The sequence below is a fragment of the Mauremys reevesii genome, linkage group 10 (assembly GCF_016161935.1).
Source record: "Mauremys reevesii isolate NIE-2019 linkage group 10, ASM1616193v1, whole genome shotgun sequence".
Classification (NCBI taxonomy): Eukaryota; Metazoa; Chordata; order Testudines; family Geoemydidae; genus Mauremys; species Mauremys reevesii.
In genome coordinates this window covers 9045811-9063480 of record NC_052632.1, presented here as the reverse complement: position 1 = coordinate 9063480, position 17670 = coordinate 9045811, and the positions used below count along the sequence as shown (strand labels likewise).

General features: G+C 42.4%; 1 protein-coding gene across 1 annotated transcript in view; it reads right to left on the bottom strand.

Annotated features, from left to right (window-relative positions):
• Positions 1–3505: 3505 nt before the first annotated feature.
• Positions 3506–17670, bottom strand: part of IGF1R (insulin like growth factor 1 receptor) — a 260419-nt gene continuing 246254 nt past the window's right edge. The window contains exons 20-21 of the mRNA XM_039490284.1: positions 16012–16146; positions 3506–7132 (exon numbers count right to left, since the gene is read on the bottom strand). Coding sequence (XP_039346218.1) covers positions 6766–7132; positions 16012–16146 — 502 coding nt within the window. The 3' untranslated portion in view covers positions 3506–6765. The remainder of the gene's footprint in view (positions 7133–16011; positions 16147–17670) is intronic.

The window sequence follows — 17670 nt, the reverse complement described above, 5'->3', positions numbered from 1 at the left end:
TCAGTTCCATAGCACTTTCTAGTTTTGCTTTTGTCCCAGAGGTAGACAAACTCTGGCCAATCCTTTCAACTCAAACCTCACTGGTTTAGAAAACAGAAAGATAATTCTCGAAGTCATCTAAACCATCCATAACCTTCAAAAGGTAGGGGAGGGGAAATGTTCAGTCTAATTTGGAAAAAAAAATAGGATCTTCAGTATTCTTATTTAAATAAAAATAAATAGGGACCCTTCCTTGTTCATCTCAACAAAGCTCTAATGATGCCAGATATCCACATAAATTGTATAGGCTGCATACAAAACCATTGTATTTGAAGTGATAAGAAATCTGTAAACATAGTTTCCTTTAATTCAATGATAACTATGAAAACTGCCTTTTATCATGCTGTCTATTACGCAGTCACATCCTTCAACCCACCTGGCAACAATAAGAAAAACCGGTACTGAATAACACAACCAAGACTGCTTAGCAGCAATACCTATTCTGTTTCCATAACCAATGAGGTTCTTTCAATCCATTAACTGCACTATACAGTAAAGTGAAATGACCAGTTAAGATGATCCCACCCCAACCAGAGGGTTCTGGAAGACCAGGATACTGAAGATACAGAACATTTTCCCAACCTCTTTATTTACTCATTTACTGTACACTGGGACACAAAGCTTGGGGGAAAAGGGATGAACCATGAGTTGGACAAGTTAATGATCCTTTTTGGCATATTGTAAAGCTAGCTAGTAAACTGGTACCATCAAAAAAAACTGATCATATATAAACACACACAGAGACACACGAAAGTGCCTTTAAATTATTTTATAGGCATTTATAAACTACAAACATTTTATAAAATTATTCTATGTATTATTATTCCATGTACTTACAAAATGCAATGAAACATTTAATTAGTTCTTGTAAACCAGATCTCCGTCAACTGACTACCCGTAATCTACTGGACTTTAAAGCCCTATTGAAAATGCTAATGGATTACTAATCAACATAATGCATACAGAAAAGGTGACCACGCGCACATGCACACATACTATATTGATAGTCATATGGTACTTGCAAACAGACTGACTGAGAGCTGATGCACAGCAATTCATATTGACCAATGACCTCTGTAAACCTCCTGGTAATGAATTTTCCTCCACAGCTGGGAAATTAAGAGATTTATTTACAAGTACCAAATGATTAGAATGATTATGCCTGAGCCTCGATGCTGTCCCACATACCAAGCTCTGGAACTATCACAAACTTCTGCCAAGCCCCGTGCCTTTGTGAATATGTTTTTACATCCTTTGTTCTCATCTCTCCACACTACCATTCTCAATTCCAACTCACCTGGCTGAGTTTCTTAAAAGCACAAAAAGTAATTTAAATGCCTTTACTCAGAACAACCAGTCTTCTGGATCAAGGCACTTGCTAAGCCCCTGACTACCCACAGTTCTGTATCTTCAGCACCTCTGGCAATTAATGTTTAATCTGCATCACCCTTAATTATTGTTTGCATCAACTACTTAGAGTGGAGCTGCAATATCCGGCTTTCACTGGTTAATAAGGAGTGGATCTCTTGCACTTTCCCCCATTGTTGCTTAGCCCAGTGATTAAATACATTGTTGACAAACAAAATAAAAAGAGTAACAGAAGAAAGTGTTACTTGTACTACTGGAATGAAAAGGGGTTTTAAAATATACATATATGTATACCAACAACAGGAGCGTCATTCATGTAGGCTTGGATTGTACTCAACAACCCTCAGCAGTTCCCAGAGGATCTAATAGCAGTTCCATCTGGTGACCAGTCATCCTGGGCAAACTGGGCTTTTTATTGACACCAACAGGAGCATCAGTGCAAACAAATCTAGAGTCATACATCACTTAGAACCAGGTTTAAAGAACCGAGGCATCACACCAAGAAAAAGGCTTGGTGGAACATATGCTGGCCTCAAGTTATGCATCATACTTGGCTTCTGTCGCTAGTCTATTACCCCAACAAAAAGAATATCAGATTTAGTACCAAGCGTGTGATGCTTCTGTATTTATACAATAGTCACCTTCCTTTGCAACCAAACCACCTTCTGTACCACTGAAAGATTTAACAATGAGAAAATCAGAGGAAAAGAACGGCCCAGATACTTAAATCAAAGTTTCTTGCTCCCTTAGTGATGCCAATTTGTTACTGATATCTTGGTACCATTTGTCAGAACGCTTGGTTTGTGGGTTGGGTGGGTTTTTGTTTTTTGAATCATGCTCAGAAAGGGGATTACTACAGTTTTATTCAAACACAGCTGAAGTTCTAAATTCTCCATACCAGCAAGCCAGTGGTCTCTCAGGAAAAGGAAGCATTACACACCATTTTATGCCAATATCAAGCCATTAATTCACCGTTGTTCACATGCACAAACAATGTTATTTACTGTCAAAGGGAGGTCTGCATGAAAAACCCATGTGGATAAAGCTATTCAGAATGCACAAAACACAACAACAAAATGCTGTAGAAACCAATATGGAATTAGGCTAGAATTGTGAGCAGAGAATACAATGGTATTGTTAAGGTGGTTTGGTCCAAGAGAGCTGACTTTGTCATCACACATGCATACTTCGTTTAGTCACATGACTGCCTTTCATTTAGGTGCTTTTGAAATGTTTATCATGATGGGGTACTAGATTGTTAGTGTTTTTTCCTAATATTTTTTTGTAACCACCTACATAACAATTTAAAAAAACAACAACATTAACTTGGACAGTTTTAACAAAACCCTCATAGCCAGCTGAAAGATCTGAGGATCTCCAGTTGTGGAAATCAATATGTGCAAGAGAGAGGAGCAGTCACTACACCAAAAGGTCACTGTCAAATTAGGGAAATTAAAAAACAAAAAGGAAACCCAGTGAATCTGAAATGTTGTTGGTTTTTTCTGGTGTTAAGGGGAAACACTCCCTGCAAAGACAAACTCTGTCGGACTTAACTGCAGCACTGTATATTCAAGAGGCCTTGTACATCTCAAAGTAGCCAAGCGCCACATTATTCAGATACCACAACTAACACCTGCATGAACAGCTGCCAGAATCAGAAAAAGAGAAACATTATACATCATGTTAATGGCAGGCTTGTGTTATGTTAGTACTGTCCGCTTGTAAACTGGTTAAGCACTGTCAGAGGGAAGTCAGAATTTGACGGCTGGTCCATCAGAAAATCCAGAGTGATGAAGTATGCATAGAGAGGGGGTTGGGAGGGACTGGATTTCTACTGGCATATTCAAATTTCCCATTTAACGTTTAGTTTTGAGAAATCAGGGCTCTCGCCAAACAGAAGCAGCAAATGTAAAGATCCCAAGTTGTAAACTCAGTGTAGTGTTTTCAGGTAGCCTGTGACTTTTTGCCCTGTTTGATTTGGTCAAGAAAGCAATGCTACTGCCAATTTATTTTTAGGTATTGATTCAGTCAAGTGTCCTTTTGGTGCTTGTGGCATCTGAGAAAAATTGGCAAGAATGACTTAGCCCACTCTTAAGGATTAACAGAAAGGCCGTTTATTTCATTTTAACAACCCTACACCTTCAAATATTGTAAACAATTGGCTTCCATAATGAATTTGATCAAATATTCAATCCCCTTACAGCGGTCAGCTCTGTCCCAAATCAGCAGAACACAATGGTTTTCTGCGCTATGACTGCAATGACAGTGCATTTCACAGCTTCTGAGACTCCTTAAAGAATGGTGGTCTTAAGTCAAACGATTCTCAGGTGTGTCTCCTCCCCCCTCCCCATTAAAAATACTACCAAGAAAAGGGCAAACGGCTATAAAATAACGTAAGAACAACCCTCCGAAGTGACCCTTTGGGAAAAGTAGCTACCGCTTCTCTCCAAAACCTAGAGTATGTGGTTTGTAGAGTGAGTGAGGAGTTACCAGTATCAACGGCATTTCTATCGGCTGCTGAGAAACGTGAGATGTATTTTTTTTATATATACACATATAAAAAAATAAGAGTGAGGTAGATAAATGTTTGAAAAAAATCAAAAACTGTCCCCCTGTCATACTTGAAAACCCTTATCTCAGTATTTAAATGTATTATGGGGCATCTCTACAGTGATTTAAACTGATATCACAAAAATAAATAAAAAAATCCTACATAGAATACCTTCTTAATTAACTTTTTTTTTTGTCTTTTCTTTAAAGGGAAAAATAACTATGGGACAGAGGCAAGAGAAGATAGTGGGACCTAGAAACTACACAAGCAAAAAGCACTACAAACATTTTTTTTTAAATCTCCAGTCACAACGAGCAATCAGTATATTTTAATTCTTTGTTCTTAATCAAAAAAATTGAACATTTCCATCCCAGAACAACCTCTTTACTGCCATCATTTGGTTGGATCAGTGCTAACCAAGGGGTTAGATGCTATAACTAACTTCAGATGAGCACCGATTATGGCTCCTCTGTTTTAGACTTGCATCATGGCCCCCACCACACCCTCCTTAAACCCTGCCTCCTTGCCCTCCACATTATAAAGCTTCCTCTGCCGAACAAGCAAGCTACTATTTCGCTTTTGTGCTGAGGTTTGGTCTATGGTCTGAGCAACAAGCTTGTATTTGTACAGGTTTCCATAGCTGCTGCATTGAATTGTTTGCTAGCAAATCTGGTGGCCCCGGCCCACTTGAGAGCACACTCATCCTCCCTGCCTGATCTCCACAGCATGCTATCATCGAGGCTGCTGGCAAATCGGGGGATCTTGAACAAGGTTCAGCCCAGACTGGCCTTGTCTGCTAGATCAGAGCGTTGAATGGCCATCTACATCCAAACGCCTGGCACCGACAGCTCAACCGATGTAGACTAAACGCAGCTGTTGTTCATGGGATGGAAGGGTTGAAATATTCATTTTAAAAAATAGAGACCCAAGCGCCTGGTGTCCGCTGTTGTACCCAACAATTAAAAAAATATATATATATGCGTGTGTCACAACCAAAACAAAAGGCAAGGGAAGGAGGGGGGCTGACTCTTGTACAAGGATGAATATGAACACTGAACAAGAACGTACTCAATATGTAACCTTTTTTTTCTGACCTGAGTTTGTATCGTGCCTTGCACTGTAACAGACTCACGTACTGCATGGGCAGAGGTTAGCGGAGGGAGGGAGGATAGAGTTATAACCACCACTACCACAGACCACTGGAGTCGTGCTGGCTGTGTACCCCTTCTCCCCCGAGTCCCTTCAAAAGCTCTGTATCCCACACAGCCAAGATGTTGTAAAACAACTAATGGGGGGAAAAAAAAGGAGGAAATGTATTTATAAAAAGGCATTAAACAGTTCATGGCAAATCATGTTACAGGGATCAGTTACTAGGAAGAAGGAAGTAAAAGTTACACACTATAGTACAAAGCATAAGAAATTTGTTGGAGTAGGGGGAAGGGAAGGAGGGCAAACCTGAAGGTTTTCATAGATTAAATCCACAAAGATAAAGAACAAAAAAAATAGCAGCTTTTTTCTGTACAGACATATAGATGAGTATCTGAACCGTAAAAAAGTTATAAAAGTGACACAAAAGACAATGTGTATGCAAATGATCCATGGTCTAACATAGAACTGCAAGACCTTTGAGAAGTCTTAATAACAGAGAAAAAAGGTCAACAAAGCGTCATATGCTTGAATGTTACCGCTTTTTGTTTTCTCCAATTTTTGTTTCGACATGTGTTTTCCTGCAAGCCTGAGAAGGAGGGCAGGCTGCAACGATGGAGATTCCTTCTGGTTCATTTCAGGCTGGTTTGCTGTTTTTGGCGTGCCGTCGACTTTTTGCACAAAATATATATAAGAGTGTGACAGAGAGAGAGAAAGAGAAAGAGAGAGAGAGAGAGAATGTGTGTGTGATATTTGGCTCACCACTGCCAGTTTTGTCCAGAATTCTTGGTGGGGGAGAGCGGGTGGAAGGAGGGCTGTTTCTAAACCCCGCCCCCCCCTTTCCTCTCCATCACGAGAAAACAAATCACGTTTTGTCCAGTTTACAAAAAGATCTAGACAATCTGATTTTTTTAAAATACTGGTGTATGATTGAATGGAGTGTATTGGTCAGTATCTCTTTTAAATGGAGCAGTTGATTACTGTGCTCCTTCCAAGCCTACAAAAACAAACAACCTCCCACCCCACCCCCCATCAAACAAAACCACCACCCCAAAAAAGTTCAGGTGTTTTTTTTTTGGCAAAATTTGGCAGCGCTGAAAATGGTATCAACCTTGGACGAATGATGCCCCTACTTTAATTCTTTAACATGTTCCTAAAAAGGTTAGAGTAACATTAAAAATCCAGTCTTTTTTTTCCCCCCTTCCAATTCTGGTTTTATAAAGACCTACAGTGTTAAGCAGGTGTTTCAAGGGCTAACGGGGAGCCACCTGGCCTGCAATTTCTTTGATCTGATAAAAGTGCTGTATGGTTGAACTTGCACGCAGATATGTTTCCCATTATGAAGCAGAGAGAGAGAGAGAGAGAGAAAGAAGAGAGACACATCAGATCTCAAGTTTTCTGTTGCTATTAAGTGTTAACATTAGAGTTTTAAAAGGCTGACTGTGCGCCTCACTGAACAGAGTCCTTTACTGAAATAAACACCTGCTTGCATATTGAACAAAGAAAAAACTAATGTGTTTACTGAAAAGAGGATTCTCCCGTGTGCAGCTATGGCAGTTCTGAAGATCCACTGAGGTACAGTAGGCTTTTGAATATATTTTCTTTTTTCTTTCTTTCTTCCCCCAACGTGTGTGTGTTTGTGAGATTCTGGGTTTTAAGGATCAGCAGGCCGAAGACTGGGGCAAAGGTAAGGCCCGTTCGTTCTTGCGCCCTCCATTCATATGCGCGTACGGCTGTCTCTCCTCAAAGCTGGCCCGCAGCACCACCACGCCTGGGCCGTTCTCAGCTTTGTGTCCTGAGTGCTTGTCAGTGGGTTGGAGGGTGGAGGAGGGATCTAAAGGAATGCTCTCCATGTTTTCAGTCTCCAGATCGAGTTCCTCGGTGTCTGGAGGCTTGTTCTCTTCGCTGTAGAAGAAGGAGACCTCTTTGAATGCTGGATCCAGCTCATCCTTAATGCTACCGATTATTTCCAGGAAGGAGGGCCTCATCTTGGGGTTGTACTGCCAGCACATCCGCATCAACTCAAACCTGGAATGAAATAAAACACCCCATAAAACCAAAAAAAATCCTAGCAAACTATGCAATTTGAGATATTTACATGAATACGTTCTTTTTGAACCCTGAAAGACACTCCATTCTGACTTTTCACACTGCAGCCACCAAATGCCTTTACATCCGGCCATTGCAAAGGTCCTGTCGCTTAATTGCACTGAACAAAAGCATTCATAATATGAAATACAAGTCTCCCAAAATCAGAAATACCATCGGTGGAATTACAACCTGACTTTCTCTCCGCCCCCCGCCCCATTTCGAATTGGCAAGTTTGAATATGCTATAGGATACGGGAGAGATTCAGGCAGATCATTTGCACCAAAGTTATGGAGAAGATAGTTTAATAGATTTCAAAGGCCAGAAGGGACCACTGTAATTGTCTAGTCTGGCCTCCTGAACACCACAGGTCATTGACACTTCACCTAGTAATTCCTGCATAGAGCCCAATAAATTATGAATGAATTAGAGCATATATTTTAGAGAAACAATCAATCTTGATTAAAGGAAGAAAGAGGAAGAAATTACCTAAAACAGATAGAGAAGCTAAACAAACTGAGCTCTTTACATCTTTCCCTGCACAGTGTTTTCCCAACCATGCACTCATTTTTGCAGTGCTTATCTGAATCGTCTCCAGTTTTTAAATATTTTTTGTACATTATGGACACCAGCAGCACTCATCTCACTGTATATCACCTCTCTACCTCTACTCAACATTCTCCTGTGTCATTCAGAGACTGTTAGTCCTCTTTGCCACAACATCACACAGAGATCACGTTCAGTCAGTTAACTACTATGACTACTTGGCACTTTTCAGAGTCAACACTTTCTCAAATATAGTGCCCTGTCTTGTAAGTCTGGCAAGAAAGAAAGAAAAAAAGAAAGAAAGAAAAGAAAAGAAAAGAAAAGAAAAGAAAAGAAAAGAAAAGAAAAAACATCATACCAGGTCAAACTCCTGGAAAGTAAAAAGGTGATACCATGTTTTCTCAGAGAGACAACGATCACCTTGAATGCCTTGTACATTTGAATGCTTCTACCCGTTGTTGTTTTTGTAAACTCTGAATTGATTTTTTTTTTTAGCTGGCGACGCAGTAATATTTTACAGATCACCTGTTTTAATACATCTGTGGTTATATCTGCCAGGACAGCATCCCACACTGGCAGAACAAAACCACAAGATGCGACAGCAACACAGGCATAATGAAAATAGTGTTTTTCATGACATTGCAAGACTGGTTATTCCTCTCAGATCAGTCTGCACTTTGAATGCAACACAACTCAGTATTTCGCCCTCACAGAGGCAGGGATGTCTCTTGTTCTTATGGTACAAACAGGCTGTGGGCAACATTACGAGACAAGGAAAATAAATATAAAAACTTCAAACCAATGCACATGGCAACACAGGTCAGAAAAAAAACACGCAATCTGGTCCAAGCTGTAAGTTTTACTATACTGAAGTAAGGAGAGATCGCAAACTATGAAGCAAATCCGAGAGTCCTTCAATCAAGACCAGACAGAGTACAGAACACACACTAGAAAATACATAGTAGAGAACAATCCTAGAGCAGCACCCAGAAGAGTGATCTGGGGACCCATTAAAATTTTTCTTTCCTTCCAAGAGTGGTCTTGTGGTTAAGGGCAACTAGATCGGGACCCAGGCACCCTGAGTTCAATTCTGAGCTCTGCTAGACCTTCTGCCAGATCACAATCTCTATGGCTCAGTTCTGTAAAGCCGGGATAATGTTTCCCTGGCTCACAGAGGTGCAGTCAGAATAAATCCTTGAGTTTATGAGGTGCTCAGATACTACAAGGGATTGTCCATAAATTATGTTCCATATTTTTGATTATTTTCAAGATCCACCCATCCCCTTGCAACACTCAAACACACACTCATGCAAAATTAAGGTCCACCTGGATGTGTTACATAATTTATGGATAGCCCCCAATGGTTTGGGGGCAACTACTCGTAGTAATAGCAACATAGATTTCAACTATGCTAATTAAACAGCTGAAGCCTCTGAAAACAAGACTATCCTCAGAGATCTGACTTATTTATATAAAACTTTAGCCTTGCAACATGGATTTCCTAGATCATACAGTCAGCATTCCTACTCACCAAATTATGTCATCTACAGGCTTCGATCAATATGTAAAACATCCCCAAGTTAATGAAGGATTAAAGAGAAATAAATCAGATGTCCAAGAAGGCATTTAACCCTCTGCAAGCTTGGTTCACGCCTACTCCTGACAAAAGCAAGTCAAATCAAATTGAAATGCCTATAAAAGTGTTCCCTGTTATATAGGTTCAATATTAAAGTAATCTGGGCTGAGGAGAATCCACTTTTGAAAATGCATTACCAAAGTAACTATTTCAGAGGAAATACATTTTGATTTTTAAAGGGACGAACACCGTCAGGTTAAAAATCTGGGGCAAGAGCCTCACCCCTGGCTCCTTCATGCCAGAGCAGTGTAAACAGGCTCTAAACCCCCACATCTGGGCCGGGACTACTTCCCAGTATGGACACTATGGAAGACAGTGAGAGGCTGCCTCCCGAGGACCCCCTCACAGAAACATGCTGGAGGTGGAAGCGTATATTGAGATGTGACCACAGCTAACAGTACTGTGGAGATTCCAGGCAGTGCTGTGGCCTGTAGGAAAGCCCAGGGAAGCTCCATAATTTAGAAGGGCCCCTAGGTTTGTCAAAATTACGCTAGGATGTCCTCTGGTCTCCAGAGCAGCCCAGGATTGGGACAGTACAAGGGGACTTAAAGATACTATAATCCTCAATACCCCAGTAACTCAAATTAACCCCAATGAAAGAATTTTCAACATCCAATTTACTTTTCACCATTTACTCTGTTTATTTTTTGCAGTATATTCCGCATGCAAGGAAAGCAGACTAGCTAGTTTCACTTTCTCGTTCTCATGCACTCACCCAGGGTTTTCTGCAATACCACCCTCATAGTCATGGGTACTGTACTTCCAAAAAGAAACAAAATCAACACCCAGTAAATCTGCTTCTTGTCAGCAAGGGAGAGACAGACAGAATTATTGTTAATTTTACTTGTGGGAGGCACTGATACTATGGAGAAAAGAAACATAAGCTAGATCAGGGTAGGCAAACTTTTTGGCCCAAGGGCCACATGGGGGTTGCAAACCTGTATGGAGGGCCGGGTAGGGAAGGCTGTGCCTCCCCAAACAGCCTGGCCTCCGCCCCCTATCAGCCCCCTCGCACGCCCCACCCCCTGACTGCCCTCCCTCAGAACCCCCTACCCATCCAACCCCCCCCCCGCTCCTTTTCCCCTGACCGTCCCCTCCTGGGACCTCCCACCCCTAACCGCCCCAGGGACCTCACTCCCTATCCAACCCCCCGCTACTCCCTGACTGCCCTGACCCCTATCCACACCCCTGCCCCCTGGGACTCCCACGCCTATCCAACCCCCGCCCCCATTCCCTGACTCCGCCCCATCCAACTGCCCCGTGCTCCCTGTCCACCGACTGCCCCCTGAGACTCCCTGTCCCCTTACCATGCCGGAGCCAGCCACACCGCCGCGCTGCCTGGCAGGAGCAGTGAGCCAGAGCACTGGCGGCGCGATGCGCTGAGGCTGTGGGGGAGGGAGGGGCCAGGGGCCAGCCTCCCCGGCCGGGAGCTCAGGGGCTGGGCAGGACAGTCCCGCGGGCCGGATGTGGCCCATGGACTGTAGTTTGCTCATCTCTGAGCTAGTTAGTATGCTGCCACGTTTGGGTTGCAAACAGCTTGGGGGAAATGTTTAAATCCAAACAAAAATTATCTTCACTGAAAGGTTTCTTTTAGCCAGGAACATATTTCTATTAATACTAGGCTGGGCACAACTTGATATTATCAAGAACAAAAATCAACTACCTGATTATATCCCTTTAATGCAAAGACTAAAAGTAATCTAGCAAAACAATCTGTAGCATGAAAAAATTCACGTAAACTGCTAGCCGCTGCATCACAACATATGCAAATATAATTTTTTTAATTTTTAAAACCTTTTTATATTTAGATTGAAGTCAACCTATAAAAATGCGTCTTCCCCTCCCCTACAAAAGAAGAGAAAGTCTGTGACACACACAATACACACACAAATATATAAAATCCATTTCTGTTACTTCATTGCTGTTTCCTCTCCAGCTGACAGCTATATCCCTGAATAGAAGCATCAGCTGGGGCCAAGAACACTGGATATTCACTGGCTCAGAACCCTGCGGCCTAGGGGCAGTGCTAAGGAGATACCACAAGCAGTGAAGTAATGCATGTGACATCAGCACAAACAAGAACATGTGATGTTTCTTTTAAGCCATTCCAGAATCAAAAACCTTAAGAGTGCTTCCCATAAAAGGAAGTTTTTTTTTCTTTTTGTTTTTTTACTCTGTGGGATTGGAGGCCTTGTTTACACTATCGCAACAAGAAAACTTTCCAGTAGACAATTGGAAGAACTGATTAAACTCTTTTTATTTTAAATACCCATGTTTCTGAGGGATGGCAAGCCGGGCTGGGAAGTTACAGCAATCACCAAGCAGCAGAATATTGAGTGTCCTTGAAATGAATTTTCCACTTTCTGCTTACATAAAAATGCAGCAAAAGTCATTGTGCTCTCTGCACTGGGGCATTAAATAGATAAATTGCTAGAAAAGCTGTATTCCTTTTTAATATTTTGAGTGACTAACAGAGACTATAATTAACTCAATATATATTTGTAATATGCATCAGAGTTGATGCCTTATGACTGGGTCTGATGACAGCTAGGAACTTAGAAGGAAGAGTAAGGGCTGTTACTATCCCACTGTCCACTACGTCCTGTAAAAAGCAGGAATGACCCTCTGTATTTGTCTTAAGTGGTGCAAGCAGTAGATCCTGGCTCTAAAATGAGCCGTAACCACAGACAAAGCAAAAATCAGAACAGTTTAAACTGGCTGGTAATCTAAGCTACAGATGAGGGAAGCCAGTGTTCAAAGCATTCTTGCTTCAAACACAGAATTCTCCCGCCTCAACTAAACTAACTTTTAAAATCCCAGTGGGAACACGCTATCTATGAGCTTTAACAGTAACAAAACTCCTTGACGTACAGTCGCAGTCTGACGCACAGCACACTGCTATTACAACTGCAGTATATACAATGCTACTTAGGTGGCAAAAGGAGGAAAAGCAGCAACACATCTCCTAGGTCAGTGTTTCCCAAACTTGGGATGTCGCTTGGGAGCCACGATCGGCCGGACCTGCGGATGCAGCAGGTAAACAAACCGGCCCAGCCCGACAGGGGCTTTCCCTACACAAGCGGCAGCCCAAGTTTGGGAAATACTGATCTAGAAGTTAATGTCTCTCTATTGCTAGAGGGTAGCAAAGCATATCAACATACAAGCATAACATCCACCCACGATGGAACCTCAGAGAGAGAGAGAGAGAGAGAGAGAGAGAGAGAGAGAGAGTGTGTGTGTGTGTGTGTGTGTGTGTGTGTGTGTGTGTGTGTGTGTGTGTGTGTGTGTGTGTGTGTGTGTGTGACAGACAGACAGAGACATTAGACAATAGCCCTGAGCATTACAGTAACGCAACGGTACATGTGAGCAATCTGGATAGTTAATGTTATAGATTATTATTAAGCCAGGGTCATGGTGGGTTTTCCTGTGTAGCATTTTACCCCCCTGCATCCTTTTGGGGGAGCCTTTGTACTACACTGTGCCCAAAGGGTAAACACGTTGGCTGCCTCCTCAGACATCAACCACACACCATTTTATTTTAGCTGCGTTCAAGACATACACATTTGGAGAAGGAGGCCCCACGGCTACAAAGGTACGTTTATAATGCCGGATTCCTAGCTCCCCTTCTGGCCTTGCCATGTTCACTATGCTGAGCGCAAGAAGTGTACTGACTTTCCTGCAGCAGACTGACTTAGCTTCCTGGACACCTTGAATTGAATATTAAAATATCTTCCATCTACAGGCAGACAAAATTAAGGTTGATGCATCTCTGTGGTGACTGCACTCTACAACAATTCCCAGTGGGGCTGACGTGCCAGGGAACACGATGCTTTGCAAGAAAAACCTTACAGTCTTAAGGGTCAAAACCAGAGAGGAAAAGATCACCACACCTATTCCCCTCCACCTAAAAAGGAACTTCCCGCATTCGATATGGGTCTTCACAGAGCGCTTGCCAACAATTGCCTTGCAAAAACTGAGGATGTGCAATGAGAATGGTACTGAATTCCAGGGCCACCCGTGCCTCAGTACAACGCACAAAAATGTACTTTCCAAGGATTTTCTTCTTCCTGACGTACCCGGTGATGACCAGAGACAGGATATACAGCAGTGGTTCTCAAACGTTTGTATTGGTGACCCCTTTCACACAACAAGCTTCTGAGTGCACCTCCCCTTATAAAGGAAAAACACTTTTTTTTATATTTAACACTGTTATAAATGCTGCACGCGAAGCAGGGCGTGGGGGTGGAGGTGGACATCTCGCGACCCTCCCCCCCACCTAATAACCTCATGACCTCCAGTTTGAGAACCCCTGATATACAGGGAGGACTAAAGGTGGAGGAAGACACATCTCTGCATACTGACCATTCCTCTGTATGTACCCATGGTGATAGAGAAAGAAGAGCTCGCTAATTGGAGCGGTTGTGACCAGGCTTGTCGAGAGAAATGTGGGGCCGCAGTACATCGTATTGTCCGGGACCCCATCCCCCCCCATTTCACTTTATTTAAACGGATGTTAGAGACATTTTGGGAGCCCCTCATACCTCAGGGCCGATGTACCGTCGCCCTCTTTTTCCTCTTCACTCATCAGCCCTGGCTGTGGTCATGAGACATTGTTTGGTGATACTGTTTTACGGTACATCTACATCTCACGTTGATGGGCTGCAGCGTGGGCAAGGGGGGGGACATGTGAAGAAATGGCTCGGCAGGGAGTTAGCAACTCCAAAGACGCTCACTGACATCCAAGCCAATGTCTGCGTGGGGAGCTGGGTTAGGGCACCTCTCTGGTGCTTTCATGTGGATTTGACCAGACTGAGGAGTCCGCTGAATGTGAAAACAGAGCAGGCTGTGAGGGAGGGTGGGGCAAGGCCCTGAAGTTTCAAAAGTTAAAAGCACTTTTAATTTCCTGCATTTTAGAAGATGCACAATCCAATCTGTGAGGTAACATTTACCCGTCCTTCCCTGCCAGGATAGATACTACTTTCCCTCTCCCCACTGGGGGAGAGGAGGTGACAGTTGGGCAGGGGCCGAGGGCTTGCGGGGGGGGAGAAAGATTTTCTCATTGTGCGGGGGGGATAGAAAAATAACCTCTTATGGTCCCTTCCAGCCCTATGGCTCTATAATTTCTATCCATATGCCAGATTAATGAGGAATTTCTAACGCTAAATCCCTTGCCAAGTTCATTCCCATTTTACAACTTGCTTTCCTACTGCTGCCTGAAACAAGATCACCTTACCTAGGTCTCTCCACATGCCCAGCCCCTGCTGTATAATTCCCATAATGTCAAGCATAATTTCAAAGCCATCTGACTGCCAGGAATTCTCCACAGAATCATGGAAGGGAAAGAATGTGAGATGGGGGCGTCAGATGGCAGTCAGACCTCCTCCTCCCACCGCCCACAGCCCATCCTCCTCCAACAACAAAACACTGACTGTCATCTGAAACCAAAGCAAGTCCTCCAGCCAGAGGCTCTTTTCCTAAGAATCCCAAGCAGCTGATGCCCGTAAGTGATTGCATCCCTTCTGTAGGCCTCCAACAAATTTCAGTAACTGCAAGACACAGCATTTCCTTCCAGAAAGCTAGTTTGGGAAGCATATCAAAGTAGTAAAAGACTGAACAACTGAAACTACTGTACACAAAACCCAGCAGAAGTATGTTAACAATGTAAAGCAAAAGGCTGAAGCCAGTTCTAGCTGTAGAAGCTCTGGTGCAATGAGACTTGACTAAACGCTGATAATAGAACTGGAGAAAGCTATTTGGACATTTCTTTCTCTTTCTGCTTACAGGAAAGGACATTGTAAAGGGAGGAGAAAATATTGACCTCAGTGCAATGAGTGCACTATCAACTGTGGTAATGGGTCCAAGCTGCTCTGGGAAGAAGAATCATTGCATTATTTTATCTGCATGCTTAATTGGAAAGCTTGGATTCCAAAGGGTTAAGTCATAAATTCTTTCAGCTGTCCCAAACTCTTGCTTTTCTCTTTTGATATCCAACCACATTATTTTAAATCAAATAGAAAGGTTTAAGACAGACTACTCGGATAAACTCCGCAAGCAGAAACATTTATTTTACATAATTTATATTTCTTTGGATATAGAAAACAAGAGCTTTAGCTGCTTATTTGAGAACCTAAACTTTAGCTAATGTGGGATTCTTGCTACTAGCCAAGTTATTTTAAGGCACATGTTCAGTTTACAGGGACAGTTCAAATAAAAACTAGCACTGCTAGAACAATCCTTCATACTGCCTTTTTAGTTGCTAATTTGGAATTACGTGGGAGAAGAGAGAGGAGAGGAGAAGGGAGGTTACATAACCAATGAACAGTAGAGGTCAGAGCGAGGCTGATCCATGAGTAAGATGGAGCCCATGCTCCAAGAGAGACTGTGGACACTTCTAGTAGTTATACCACAACATCAATGAATTAATAACAATCCCATCAGCTCACAAGAGGAATGTGTCTCCCAACTGCCACCAGACTCAAGCCCATAATTATTTTAACACTCTCATTAGAACATTATCTATGTATCAATGTTCCACTACAACGACAGTTGGATTTACCTTGGTAACTCAGCATCACAGTTTAAAGAGGACATCAAATCTAGCTCAAAGTGAAAAATAAAGATGACAGGTGATACTTACAGCATATCAGGACAGTTGTCTGGTTTCTCCAATAAGCCTCCCTCCATCACGAAGCGAAGAACTTGCTCGTTGGACATGCCTTGGTATGGCTGCTCTGCTAATGTTGCAATTTCCCAAAGGACAACACCAAAGGACCTGGAAAACAATTACGACTTAAAAAGTGTTACGCAAACAAGCAAGATTTTGGTTTAGAATAGGGGGGAGGGGGGAGTTTTCTTAAAAAAAAACAACCCACCAACTTGACTGCTCAAGATACTGATAACATGATAAGAAAACTTTCATTGCTAAACCACCATTATAACTCCGCGTTGGTGGTGAACAAAAGCTGTTGACATCGGATAGCTACTTGGTTGCTCAATGTTAATGAGTTTGGTGGGCTCTGTCTTAGCTCTGCATCAACAAAAGCCATCACTGTTCTTGACTCTAACTAGCAGTCTAGCTACTTTTTCAGCATAAGTGCCAGGTGGGGAAATGGCAAAGGAGAATGGACTCTGTTCTCATCTCCACTGGTGCATCTTCCAAGTTCAGATGTGAGGTGCATTTGTGGGAGGGGGTGTAGAGGAGACAGCAGTGAAGAGACTTGCACTGTTGCTGCTCACGTCCCGTTTCTGTGTGTAGAGGATGTGTGTGTCCAGGGCTGTCCAGCAGACAACCCTTCACTAAACTCATTATAAAAAGAACCTTAAAATAGTGTAACTCTTTTAGCATAACAATTATATTTGAGTATAAAACTGCTGCGGTGACAGATGAGGCTGAGCCTGAAAGGCCACTGAAATGATGAGTGCAACCCTGACATGTGGAAAAAAAACAACAAAAAAACCCCAAAACAAATCAGGACATTTCTTCTCTCTTATATTCAGGTACTTCTGGCAAATGGGGAAAGAAAGGGAGCTCAGGAAGACAAGCATGTAGAAGCATAGCCCTCCTCTGAAGGCAGCTGCTTTTTCCCTTTCATTTTGTCTGACATGCTTCAACAACAGAAACATTGAACAGTAAAAAACCCTGAGTTTTTCCCACTTCAGCCATGACATGGCTACCTATTAAAATGTATGCTGCTAAGCCTGCAAATGCCATATGGTTTGTTCTCCATATAAAAACTTGCTTGTGGCACAGGAATACTTTTTGGTTAATACTGGTTTCCCCATTTGTCACTCTGCTTTAGGTTCTCCCACGTGCCAACTTACAGATGCAATGCAAACAACAAGACACATCTGAGACATGACAGTAACCAATGTAACTCGCTTGCTTTAGAGTAGATGTGGGGAAGATGCCTGGATCTGTTTAATCATATAGGATGCAAAAATGTACATCTTTCCGGGCCTCTTGCGCCAAGAGCCAACGCTGCGCTACGAAGATCGATTTAGAACATTTAAACCATCTTGGGAAGCTCAACTGTCCTTTTGCAAGATACAAGGAACCTATCTACAGATCTGCAAAAGGACAGTAGGAGAAAGGTGCTGATCTAGTAACGTGAACTGTTCATTAGATAATAGAGACAAGAATAGTTATGATTTAGAAGCACTTGTGAAAAACGTCACGTTTCTTTTCCGTGACAATCTTACACAGAACTAAGCAGCTCCTTCATGTAATTACAGATAAAATTTAACATTTTTTAATGCCCAATACGCCTACAGAAATTTTCTTAAAATGTCTGTTTAG